The sequence below is a fragment of the Archocentrus centrarchus genome (genome assembly GCF_007364275.1).
Source record: "Archocentrus centrarchus isolate MPI-CPG fArcCen1 chromosome 18 unlocalized genomic scaffold, fArcCen1 scaffold_23_ctg1, whole genome shotgun sequence".
Taxonomy (NCBI): Eukaryota; Metazoa; Chordata; class Actinopteri; order Cichliformes; family Cichlidae; genus Archocentrus; species Archocentrus centrarchus.
Window position 1 is genome coordinate 3,728,562 of NW_022060145.1, and position 14,024 is coordinate 3,742,585.

At 39.3% G+C, this 14,024-nt stretch overlaps 1 protein-coding gene across 1 annotated transcript in view; it reads right to left on the minus strand.

The window, feature by feature from the left end:
• Window positions 1-408: 408 nt before the first annotated feature.
• The window catches only part of LOC115775231 (urea transporter 2-like), a 29,566-nt gene continuing 15,950 nt past the window's right edge, over window positions 409-14,024 (minus strand). Inside the window, exons 6-8 of the mRNA XM_030722804.1 lie at window positions 5,021-5,155; window positions 1,792-1,841; window positions 409-810 (exon numbers count right to left, since the gene is read on the minus strand). Of these exons, the coding sequence (XP_030578664.1) occupies window positions 628-810; window positions 1,792-1,841; window positions 5,021-5,155 (368 nt within the window). The 3' untranslated portion in view covers window positions 409-627. The remainder of the gene's footprint in view (window positions 811-1,791; window positions 1,842-5,020; window positions 5,156-14,024) is intronic.

The following is a 14,024-nucleotide window of genomic DNA, read 5'->3' on the forward strand; positions in this document are numbered from 1 at the left end:
TGCCTTTAAATTCCAGGCCTAAGCAGCTGACCACAGTTAAATTCAGTGTCTCATTATGTCATTTCCTGCCTGCACTGATCAACATGTATGGTCTGTGTTTACAGTGAGTTCCAGTGGAGTGCTGTTGTACGTCTATGCAGGATAATGAACGAGTTGAGAAAAAAAAAAATCTGTAGAATTCAGTCTGTGTTTTTATTGACAATAACAGTAACACTGTCATTTTGAAAAACAATGATTTTATTGACTTGTTGATTTTCATGCTTATTAAAAGAAGTATTCTTTCCCTTTAGATTGCCTGCTTGTCAGTTTTGTATGTGTCATTTGAGGAAAATAATACACAGGGCTATACACAGTGGAATGTTCAACTAATTTAATAGAAATGGCTGGGTCTGAATACAGAGACTTACATAAAGACTGATGAACATTTCATTGCTGTACACGTATCACAACCCTGTGGACAAAATATAGAGTAAGGTCCTCCTTAAAGTGTCCAGTCAACTGTCCACTGTCATTCACAAGGCTATGCTGAAATGTTTACCTAAAAAAATGTATGATCCAGTCCATCAAACTAAGAGCATGATGGTTGGGACACAGTAGTATGCACATCTGTGCACGTGTGTCCTCACTTTACACATCTGTGCTCTCCCTTTCTTCGACATTCCCAGCTTCCCATTGGCTGTGCAAGCGCAGGTTGCATTCAGGAGCCCTCACTTGACCAATAGGGATGCGGTATGCTGCTAAACTGCCGGTCAACAGCAACATCAGTGTGGCCACCAGAGTAGCTGCCCAGCTGCATGCTGGGAGACCCACCTTGGCAGAGAGAGATGCTCTTTAATAATGAATAATGAGTGAAGTGAGACAACATTCATGTCCACTGATTTTGTAAATGCTCTTTCTGTATATATGTAGGGTTGTAGCACACTGAATCTTTGGTGTTTAAGATTTTAAGGTCAAGACACTTACATCTAGTTTAACTATTTATTTGTACATTACAGGCATTTTGATTGGATGGTGTGACTTTTGCTCATGTGATTTTCTGGATCAAACCTCAGTAAGCTCAACAAAGACCCAGAGTCCCAGACTTTGAGTGATGAACATAAGCATGTAATAAATGGAGATTTGCTCCTGTAAACACATCTAAGGCTGAGGGACGTTAGGGAGGTGAAGCTTATTTCATTGCAGACAGCAGAAAAAAAGTGGGGAATAATTAATGAGCATCAATCAACATATACAAACTGGAAACAACTGTAACAGATAAGATATATTTCCATGATGAGGAACATATGTGACTTTAACATGACTTTTATGCCTGCCAGTCTAATAATTGGTTTTCTGTCCAACTAAAGTAAATTACAGTTTAAAAGGACTCTCTCTTTGCTCTGCTCCTTACATTCAAACACAAACAACCCCCTAAAATCGTTGCGCATGTTCAAAACAAAAAGCATCTGTGCACAGAGAAAAACTCCGGAGCTGCAGTAAGCATGTTTATCTGAAGACAGATATATTTGGTCAATAATCAAAATGATCAAAATGTGCAGAACACAGCTCTCCTTCATGTTAACATGTTTATACATCACTACTACATTTTTATGTAGGTTAGGATAGAAAGTTTCAGGGGTCAGTGCTTGTTTCATCACTCTTTTCCAAATCTAGTTCCCATCAGTTTGGAAGCTTGATCCTATTTTCTAAGAATACTGTTCTACAGACAAAATGCAAGGCAGAGCTAACATGGAGTCACACGTGGCATCAGAAATGTGAAAAAGGTTGCGAAAGGCCTCTGTGCATACTCACAGTTCCCATTAAATTGCTCAGAGCAATGTCAGCATATGCAGAGAAGAAGGCTGCGGGCAGAAGAAAAAAGATTAGGCTAAATATATCCTCCACATATTCACTTCCCATCACTCTCCAGGTTTCTGTGGCTCTCATACTGTACAGTGGCATTTGACTGCATTTTCTTCTGACATTAGACACATGAGAAGCTCCATAATATGAGCAGATTAGGTCCCTTATCAAAGGGGTCAGTACTGCTGTTTATGTTGCCAGAGCTGCAATTTGATTCTGTATTCATGAGTTAAAAAATGAAAGCATTCTGAATAGATAGATAATCTATCTATTCAGAATGCCTTTCAAGCTTTGAATTGACACAATTAGAAATAATCATTCAGTGTAATTACAGCTATTCAGCACAAGGGAAAGAGGAAAATAGAAGAAAAAGAGTGGAATTGTAATAAGTCCATCGGATAAAGTAGAAGAAATGGGAAATAAGCTGAATTAAATGGGAAGCAAAACTACTGCATGTACAGAAAAGATGTAACTGGATCTGTGGTCATTGATGGACACCTGCCATATTCTTCTTAAGGCATGATTCAGCATCAGAATGATCAACAGAAGAATACATTCAGTCACGATTCACTGAGAGGAGCTGTGATGCAGTAAGTGACATTTTGATGAGTCAAAGGACACCAGCAAATTATATGAATGAATAAAAAAGAGGCTTTCCATACAACTAGGTGACCCTGTCAGAGTCCCTTTAAGACTGCCTGCGAGACTTTCGGACTGCCTCAGGAGGAGAAAGCAATGCTCTACTCATACAGAGTATTGTGCAGGTGGGGCGCTGCTGACTTCAACTGAGGATAGAGTCGGATGGTGGAAGGAATACTTCGAGGACCTCCTAAATCCCACTGTAATGGAAACAGAGTCTGGGGATGAGGGGGACAACTCGCCCATTGCTGTGGGTGAGGTCACTGAGGTAGTGTGGATGAACTTTTGTTCCTGAAAGCTCTGGATGTTGTAGGGTTGTCTTGGTACTATGTATCTACTACACATGATGTTGCCTCTTATGTAAATCTGGGACGGTGCCTCTAGATTGGTGGTTCTTCAAGAAGGGGGACCCGAACACTGGACCAGCTCGGCTCAAGGATATTTGAGTGTACGTAGGAGTTTTTCCATCCAGCCTACATATGTTTTGAGGCATTTGACCACATCCCGGGAAGCCATTCAGTCCCAGTACAAATGTAGCAACAGCTGGGTCCACGTTGCCTGCAATAGATTCATTTCTAGTCAGTGTTGGACTCCTCCAGGGCTGCCCTTTGTCACCAATTCTGTTCATAATTTTTATGGACAGAATTTCTAGAAATAGCCAAGTGGTGGTAGGTCTTGGTGGCCTCAGAATCTCATCTCTGCTTTTTGCAGATGATGTGGTCCTATTGGACATTACCGTGGCCTCCAGAAACGCTGTGAGGAATATGTCCTTCAATGCAAAGGACCTCTTTTTTGCATTTGTGCAATATTTTTAAAACATCCTGTCTCAGAGTGATAGTGAAAAACTAATTCATGCATTTATTAGTTCTAGGCTGGACTATTGAAATTCATTACTATCAGTTTGTCTTAAAAGTTCCCTGAAAAGCCTTCAGCTGATTCAAAATGTTGCAACTACAGTACTGACAGGGACTAGAAAGCGAGAGCAGATTTCTCCCATATTGACTTCTTCATTAGCTCCCTGTTAAACCCTGAATTGAATTTAAAATAAAAGGTCTTGAATAATCAGGCCCCATCTTATCTTAAAGACCTCATAGTACCATATCACCTTAACAGAGCACTTTGCTCTCAGACTGCTGGCTTACTTGTGGTTCCTCGGATACTTAAGAGTAGAATGGGAGGCAGAGCCTTCAGCTTTCAGGCCCCTCTTCTGTGGAACCAGCTTCCAGTTTGGATTCGGGAGACAGACACCCTCTCTATTTTTAAGATTAGGCTTAAAACTTTCCTTTTTGATAAAGCTTATAGTTAGGGCTGGATCAGGTGACCCTCCCTTGGTTATGGTGCAATAGGCCTAGGCTGCTGGGGGTGGGGTGGGGAGGTTTCCCATGATGCACTGAGTGTTTCTTCTTAACTCACCTCTTTTCACTCTCTTTGTGTTCTCTCCATTGAATCATTGGTTATTATTAATCTCTGGCTCTTTCCCACAGGTTGGCTTCATTAGGTGGTGACCTCCAGCTTGCACTGGAACTGTTCACAGGTGAATGTGAAGCCATGGGTATGAGAATTAGCACCTCCAAATCTGAGGCTATGGCTCTCAGTTGGAAAAGGGTGGAGTGTCCCTTCCCAGTCAGGAATGGGTTGCTGCCCCAGGTGGAGGAGTGTACGTGTCTTGGGGGTATTGTTCATGAGGGAGGGGCGCACCAGTCCATTGTGGTGGAGAGAGCTGAGAGTAAAAATCAAAGCTGTCGATTTTAAGCTTTTGATCTGGGTCCCGCTGGGGAGAGGGAGGCCTGGGTTTCTGCTTGGCTGCTGCCCCCATGATCCAGCCCCAGATAAGATGAAGAAAATGGGTGGATGGATATTTGAACTCAAGTACCTCAACAAGCAGGTCTCACCACTCAGCCATCTTGATTGCACCTCCAGGCTGTCTTCAGGCTGTCACCTGTCTTTATTATTTTTTTAATGCTTAAAATGTTTGACTTTGACAAAAATATTTATACTTCTTCTGCCACCTTTGCTGTTGTGGAATTCCTCCATAGATTTCAGTTCAGTATTTGCCGAGTGTTGTGTTTCACTCTATGTTTGCCCCCAGTGAATTTCTGAAAAGGTTTCATGAGAGCGGGGGGTAAATTATCACCCATCAAGATGAATATAAAAAAAAAGCATAAATCTTGTAAATACTCAATATTTAATTATTATAAATCTCACCAATATTGTCTAACACACAGTCAGGTTTAATGCATTAGCACCAAGGACAGAGGCAATGAGATTAATTGCTTTGTTGCCCCCCAGTGGCGTATTAGAGTAATAAGCCCAATATATATATATATATATATATATATATATATATATATATATATATATATATATATATATATATATATATATATATATATATATATATATATATATATATAAGTATATATATATACTTAAATGCTTTTACATCACTTGTTATGTAACTGTTGCGTCATTTAACTAATTAGATACTTGGGACAACAGATAGTCACTGTCTATGTGTTTCTGTGTGTGTTAGTGTTACCACTGGCAATAGCAAAGAGGTGGGTCCTCAAGCTGAAGGTGAAGAAGAGTCCTCCAACAGCCATGCAGCCTAAAGCTCCATTAAACCCTGACAGACCTGAGTACAGAGATTCATGACGCACTGCCATGGATAAACCTGCCACACACACACACACACACACACACACACACACACACACACACACACACACACACACACACACACACACACACACACACACACACACACACAATAACAACAAGAGCTAAATCTTTACAACACTGATTGCACAAAAGAATGTGTCACATTTGTTGACAAATATGGTAATATTAAAATACACACGAATACAGTGTGACATCATAATTATGTATTGTTGACATACTCAAGTACTAACTTTGTCCATGTGGTGGTGCTACATGCACATTATTGCGTGGCTGCATTCAGTGCAACATTTAATTTGCGTGTAACCTAATAAGGACATTTTTAATCTTCCTAGTTGATGCCCCAAATCAACACAGAAGAAGAGACAAAAACTGGTCCAGAATGAAAGATCTAACTGCTCAAAACATCATTTAACTACCAGGATGATGAGAGCAGTTATTACCTTTCAATCTTGTGCGACTGTATTTACAGAAAATGATGCATCGTTTAGGTAACCACTGCCAATCTGCCTGCTTTGCCTTTCATCTTTGTCTTGTATTTCAGATTATTGCAGGTTTGATTGGACCATCACCAAAGTGCCTGTTGCAGTTTCTTTCAGACAACTCAAAGGACACTTAACCTATTGGTATTTTATTGCTATTTTATTTTGCCCTATAGTGACATTTCATTTTAGATCTGGAATGCAGTAAATAACATTCAAATCCAGCAATTTAATGTCATATTTCAACTCTTGTTTTATCATTCAGTCTAAGAGGCAGGCGAATTAAGACAAGGTCAATGCCTTGCCTCTGACTCACGTGCACATGAGACATACACAAGAGTGCGATGCTGAAACTACAAGCAAACTGCACAGGGGGCATGCTGACCCAGATAAATCTCTGCAAGGCCAAAAGCACTGACATTTTCTCCTCTGGCCTTCAGCACCAGCTGCAACATGTCTTTCAGCCTACACAGGGGAGAATAACAATTATAACACAATGCAGAAAAAGTAGAGTTACTGAGTTCGTCTGTAAAGGCCAGCAAGTTTTATCCAGAATCAGTGGGTGTGACAGTTAACATTTCTCTGAAATATTTAACCTTTGTTGAAATGAAAAAAAAAAAATGGTGGTGCAACATGGTGGTGTGGTAGGGTAAATTATTTAATCAATTAATTATTTATTATTATTTAACCTTTTCTCCATTTTCTTTCTCTTAGTAAATAGGTCACATACATTTTTTTTCTGATTTCATTTGTAATGGCCAGTGGCGGTCCTAGCCTGTTTGGCGCCCTGGGCGAGCATCCCCGCCGGCGCCCCCCCCACACACACACACACACAATAGCGATCGCCGCACTACTACACTTGGGGGGGTAATGAGCGACTGCTGTGTGGTGTATGTAGCTTTCTGCCATGGTCTGACAGACAGGCTTTAACAGAAGGTCCCCCCACCATCACAGGCACACTCAGAATTTCTTTTAAATTTTTATTTGAAAAAACATGGAAGAAACTGAAATATTACACAGCTTCTGCTTACCTTTATCTTTGCTTGTTTCTCCTCTTCTTCTTTTCTCTTTTTCCTAAACTGTGCACCTGATGGCTTTGACCTTTTCCTTTCCATCTGCCACAATTCGCCACCACCACCGCCCATCCCCAGGGTTGTCAGATCTGACTGACAGTTGCCAGCCCAACACAACAAAACCTCCACTGAAACTCATGTTAATAGCACCAGGTGTGATATATATTTAAATATACAAGCTTTGGGTAACTTGTTAAAATTTTGGCTGCTTTTCACCATATTTGGTAGGTTTTTAGGAAGTTTTTATTGTAAAATTATATATCTATATAATTTTATAATTATATAGAAATATCTATATAATATTCCACCCCAATGTGTTCACAAGCTGCCCAATCTGGCAACACTGCGCCATCCACCAACATTTGTCCAAACTGTCTAGATTCGTATTTGTGTTATTTTTTTATCAGGATTCGGGTTCACACAAATACTGTGATTTAATGACCATATTTACAGTATTATAAATGAAATTGGCTTTGTGTTCTATCAGTTGTGTGCATCTAATTTTATTAGACGCACAGTTTCATTCTGTGGAACATTGGTGTAAAAAAAAAAAAAAAGAGTCAGTTTTGCATATCTCGCAAAAGTTTTGCGAGATCCTGAGTTACTTTTGCGAGATCTCGCAAAACTTTTCAATATTAGGACATACACTTCGCGTTAATCTTGATATGGCAGTGTCCGTGAGGATGAAAGGTTTGGCGAGAGACTGCCAGCAAAAGTCGCCTTTATTTATAATTCAGCGGTTACTGTTGGCTGTAACCAGGCCCAAACTGTACAGGCATGAATAAATGAACCCGGCTGACAGTCTCACTCTCACGCCATCACTGCTTCACTCGACTCGCACCCCAGGCTGAGAGGAGAAGGGGGCGGGGCAGCGCTGTGTGTGTGACGATCTAGTGAAGCAGTGACAGCGAGACAGAGAGAGAATCCCCCGCCTGCCCTTTTTCTTCTGTTACAACCTGTCTGACCATGGCAGAAAGCTACATGCAATACACAGCAAGCAGAGGGCGCCCATTATCCCACAAGTGGAGCAGTGCGGTAGGCGTTGCTGCGGCGATCGCAATGCGTTGGGGGGAGGGGGGCGTCATGCCGCCCTAGATGAAATGCCGCCCTGGGCGGCTGCCCATGTCGCCCATATCAGAAACCGCCACTGGTAATGGCTGGACATTCACTCACCTCATGTGGGTAAACACAGTAACACTTTTTAATGTAATGCTTCGCAATCCATCAGCAGCATGCCAATGACTGCTAATTAATATGTCAGGAGGTTTTCTAATCACAGTATTGGATATATTAAAATTTTGACTTGGTGTAGGTTGCAGATTAATAGTTAGGGTACAATCAAAATGATTAATATTAATTTCATTGTCAATATCAATTTTCACTGCAATCCATTATGTAGTTGTTAACAACAAACTTGACTAAAAGTCATTAGGGCACATTAGGGGGCGCATGAGTGCGAATATTGGTGTGATAATCCATGGCGTTTTTGAAAGAGCTGCCGCACTATTGTGCCTAAACCCCCACTGCCTTTCCTCAAATCTAATGCAAGTTATTGTATAAGCTTTACCAAAAGTGTACACATTGCAGAGCTATTAGCAAATAACATAGCTTGTTATATTCAGCATGAGCCCCGTAGTAGAAATGATGGATTTTTCACTTTCTGGGAAAATGTAACATTATCAAATAAATGACTGAATACTGGCTGACTGTGAAGAAGAGAGATGATTTAATCCTCCATTTGCTCCTGTTATAAATCATTTACACACATGTGCACTAAGCTGGATGAGCTCCACTTTGATAAGTACAAACATTTCACTTAAAAAAAAGGAGCTCCTTCAGACCCAGCAGAAACTCTTTAATGCATGAGAATTTGTGGTGCCTAAGATAAAGGATAAAGATAATATAAAATCTAAATGTTAGTTGCTCTACATGGTTGCTCTAACAACCGCAGGATTTTCCAAGGAACTATAAATTTTGGTGGCTTCCCTGTAGATTAATAACCTTCAGGCAGTGCTGTGATTGATTTCCTTATTACCAGGCACTGGAAGCAGCAGTTTGGCAGTCTAGTTCTGAAGCAGACTGACCACACCCCTGTGGTGCCTCTTCACTCTGTGTGTCTGCTAGACTACTCTGGCATCCACTCCCCTTGTCCTCTCTGTTTGCATTTTCTCTTTTACAGCCACCTCCTTCGGCAGTTGGTCGTTAAACGCTTCAGTTCCTTCTGCTCTCATCTTGTCTCTGCCTCATTCCACGCGCTGTCTTTTTATTCCCACCATTTTCTTTTGTTTCTCACACAATGTACTTTTCTCATTCCCTTTGTTTCCTTCACCACTCCTCCTTTTCTCGCTTGTTCTCTTCCCACACCATTAAAGACTAATGGCTATGTAGGAGAAAGGCCCTGGAGGCTGCTAAATTTTTTTTTTACTGTTTCCACTTTTTTATGTGTGCGTTTCTGTGTGTGCAAGCAATTAACTCTCTGATGTCATCTGTGCTAACACAATGAGCTAGTATGAGTATCCTTATCATATTAACCCAAGTATGTCCCTCCTCTTCGTTTCTCCTCTTCTCTTTTTTCTTTTCCACCTTCCTGCATTGTCACAGTGAATAGCTGCAGAGTAAATGGAGGGCAATTTAATTGGAATGAACTGATATGAACTGTACATAATGCCTTGTTTTCTGGTGTAAGTGCATAATGGCTAACTTTGCATTTTGGCCTTTGTGCTTCATTCATCTGGCAAACCCATCATTGTGTCCTTTGATCCCTTTGAAGGGAAAACTGTTTGATGATGCAAATAAATGGATTGCTATGAATGTGGGCTCAGTTGTGAACATTGTCCAGGTATAAGCAGCATAAGATGCAGAGGAACTAGTAGTAGTACTTTGCAGTGCAGCTAATCAATAACATGGTAATAATAGGGTAATTATGTGGAAATAAAGAAGTAATATCCCCATAACGTCATTTAATTACACTGTAAATACAGGGCAATAAAAAAAGGAATAACTTGAACTCAACTGTGGTTTTTAGTTGAGTAATATTATACTAACGTTTATATAATGAGGTGAAAAACAGGAGTACTAATGGGGAAATGAAACATTAAACATTGCAATTACAGCCCTCAGTTTTCAATTATACAAACTATTACCATGTAATGGAAACAGGCAGTTTGCTTCTTGCTGGCCTGATCCATGGTTATTACACAGAAACTACCAGAAATGTTTCAAAAATAATAAAGCACGGCAGCAAAGGTATAATAATTACATCATTATACATTTAAATGAAATATAATTTTCAGAATATGAGGTAGGATTAATTTGTACATTATCCTTTGGTAATAGTGCCCTATATATAAAATTATCAACTAATATTACCTTATTATTATGAGGTTACTATCACATTAAAGACATTAAATACAGCACAGAAGTTTGCATCTTATTGCTGAAAGGTTGTCATGCTGTTACTAAACTCTTAGTATATGATTATAGTATTTTAGTATATATATATATATATATATATATATATATGATACAACTGGTCTTATCTCACAGGCCTTGTTACATTTGTTTCCACATTAGTGTTCCTGTTGTTATTACTCCATAATATAAATTTCAGACTAACATTACTCAGCTAAAAACCATGGTTCCATGGTTGTTACCATTATGGAGTTATTACATTGCATTCCATGTAATTAAGTGGTATTACATGTTTTTGTCTCCTTATTTCCACATTGTTACTGCATGTTTTTACAGAGCTGTAAAGTGCTTTACAACACTGCTTGTGTGCATAGCTTCAATCTCCACCAACATCTGTCCATCTAAGCCTTCTGTCAGATAGAGCCATTGGATATTTTTACACATTTTTTTTCTTTGAAGTTGAATATTGAATTCTTTGGCTAGGCTACAGCAGTGGAAGTATAGCTGTGTTTGAACCATTTGCTAATGACATTGCAAATATTTTACACTGTTGCTAATTAGCTGGAAAGTTATTGACATTGACCCTTAGTGTTGGAGCTAAATGATCCAAAAACATAACTGCCTCAGAGGCATGCATCTAGTATGGCTGACTGTCTAAATAGAAACTTCAAATTGTTCATCTCAGTCATTTGCAGTAAATACTTCAGTCATGCCCTTAGGCTTCTTATATAATACCCAAAAGGTCTGATTCAGGACCTTTAGTGTACAGTTTGACCACAATTCTACCAAGAGCTTAAATAAAATTGCAAAAGCAGGATTTAGCATTTACTTTGCACTCTAGTTTGAGATATTTTAAAGATCCCTGTGCATTACAACATTACCCCACTTGCCACAAATAAATATCCTTCTCCAATATATCTGCTTCTTCCTCCTTTCTTCTGTTCTCCTGATGCTGCTGAGCTACATTATGTAAAACCACAAATGGCAGACGTGAAAATTTCACTCCAAAATAGGCTACGTTTGCTAAAAATTCATTAAAGAACTCAGAGTTAAGAGTGAACCCTAGCTGACTTGTCTCAGTGCCTCACTTTTTCTTACCTCCTCTACCTGATCCCACAACATGAATGCAGCAGAAGGTAGACAGACTGTGGCCTACATACAGCCTCCAACCCCCTCATGGGAATAGTTTACAGCACAATGCTTTGAATGACAGCTCTAAAAATGGCCTCACACTCTGCCTGTCCCAGGCGAGCTTCAGGCCTCTCTGCTCTCCAAGCCTGAACCATGCTTCTGTTTCTCCCTCTTTCTGAATACATTAAAAGGTGATGGAGCTGTTAGACTGAGAAAGCATCAATGATTTAACCTGCCTGTCAATAAAAATCCACACATCTCTACACATCTGCCACCTTCCTGCCTTTTGATTGTTACACATTTATGCCTACAGTCATTTTTTTTTCTATCTATGGGTCATCAATTTCATATTTACAGGTAATTAGTTATAAAAGAAGATTGCAAAACAGTTTCTAATTCATATATTTACAGATATTAAAGGAACAGAATTTCAGGGTATAGGTGATTAACCTTAACATTTTAAATGTAACAAAAGTTTCATTTAGAACATTTTCTCTTCAAAACCTTTAGTGTTTAAAAATTTTTAATATGCATTTTATTTGGCACTAGAAATGCACATTGTGTGTCACAAATCAAAAGTCCAGCTTCACATTCCATTCTGATCAAAACCTGTGCAACTAATGAAGGAGCTTAATGACATCTGAACATTGAGTAGTTTACCAACTAGGGTGTGGAAATGTCATGAAAGATTATCATGAAAGATTTACTTGAAGTCTGATTGTCCGCTTCCTGTCTTAAAATAAATGCCAGCCAAAAAAAAAAGGAAAAAAAAAGCTAAACAAACAAACAAAAAAAATAAAATAAATACCAGCTTCTCCATCACATAAATATCATGAATTACTTTAATCCAGTCCTCGACTGAAGGAGACTGCCAACCGCTGTCTTACTTACTATCAATAAAATATTGAACAAATGAATCTTGCACTGTTTCTCAAACCTGAATACAGGCTTACCTTAGACCAGTATTCCTGGAGTAATGGGCATGTCCAGAACATAAGAAAATGATATGCATTCTTTTTACCAGAAGACCTCCACCAACATAATTCTTTGGTAAAAAAGTGCTTTGTGTTGGTGTCCTGTAGAATATATTTTCCCACTGTTTTTTTTTTTTTTTTTTTTTTCCTATGTTTCCAATTTATAGCAAAATTCCGCTCCTTTCCCCAGAAATATATCTATCCCCTGAGACTGTAGCTCATCAAAAGTTAGTACTTTGCCAGTCACAACTCTAGATCGCTCACTTTCCTGAACACTGTTCAGCATTGCATTATTGTTTTCAACCTACTTCATGTATGAAAGAGCAAAGCCAGTCACACACTGTCAGTGGCAGCAGTAAAACTGCCCTTCAACTGAAAGCAAATATAAAGTGTAAGGTTGCAACAAATAGAAATACAGTATAAACACTATAAATTACACACAAGCATATGTGATACATATGGACTCATCAACCACTTTATTAGGTACACCATACCAGTTCTGGGTTGGACCCCGTTTTGCCTTCAGAACGGCCTTAATTCTTTGTGTCACAGATTCAACAAGGTGCTGGAAGCATTCCTCAGAGATTTTTCTCCATATTGACATGATAGCATCACAGAGTTCAACTACATCCCAAAGGTGCTCTACTGGACTGATATCTGGTGACTGTGGAAGCCATTGGCCATTTTCTAATCTTCTATTGTCCAGTGTTGGTGAGTCTATGTGAATTGTAGCCTCAGTTTCCTGTTCTTGGCCCCTAGTATCATCTTATGCTGCTATAACCCATCTGCTTTGCATTGGGCATTCAAAGATACTCTTGTGCATACTGTGTTTGTAACGAGATCAGCTTGAAGCCATCTGGCCATTCTCCTCTGACCTCTAACATCAACATGGGATTTTCACCCAGAGAACTGACGCTCACTGAATATTTTCTGTACTTTGGACCATTCTCTGTAAAGTCTGGAGATGTCGTGTGGGAAACTGTAGTGTCTTCTGCACAGAGATAAGCTTCTCAAATGTTGTAGCACATAGTTGAAAGGCCATGCACACCATAATATATATATATATATATATATATATATATATATATATATATATATATATATATATATATATATATATATGGGTTTTTTGGGGGGGTCTTTTGTTTGTCCCTCTTGTTTTTCTATATGAATATTGTCCAGTGTCTGTGTTTGATATCTAGTAGGATGATTGCCCACTCTGTTAACTGCAGAACAATTCTAAGGCTGTCAATAAAGGAACCTGAACCTGGTTGGTGTCGATGTTGACTTCATACGAGCGTATACATGTAATCTCTCAACTTCTCTTTCCCAAAACCACACTGGCTTTTTACTCAGCATCTTACAGGTGCTGAAGGATAATAAATGCAGAGAAGCACTGTAGAGGTTGATGCAACTGGAAAGAATGATGAGTTTTTAAAGCTGATAAGATGAAAGGATTAAAAGAGACAGCAAGAGGGCTTGAAAGAAAAGCAGGGGGTAAGACAGAAGGAGAAAGACAGAACCAGGGGCAAGAGTGTCTGAAGTGTTAAAGAACATGGTGTCTATCCAACTCATCCACCCACACACACACACACACACACACACACACACACACACACACACACACACACACACACACACACACACACACACACACACACACATTTGCACTCATTTTCAAACCTCTTGATCATTTAAAGATCGCTCTTCTGTGCTACGTTTTTAAGCACATTCATCTTTTGTTGCTTCTCTCTCTCTGCCACTTTTTTCAGTCTTTTACTCAGGTCATGGCT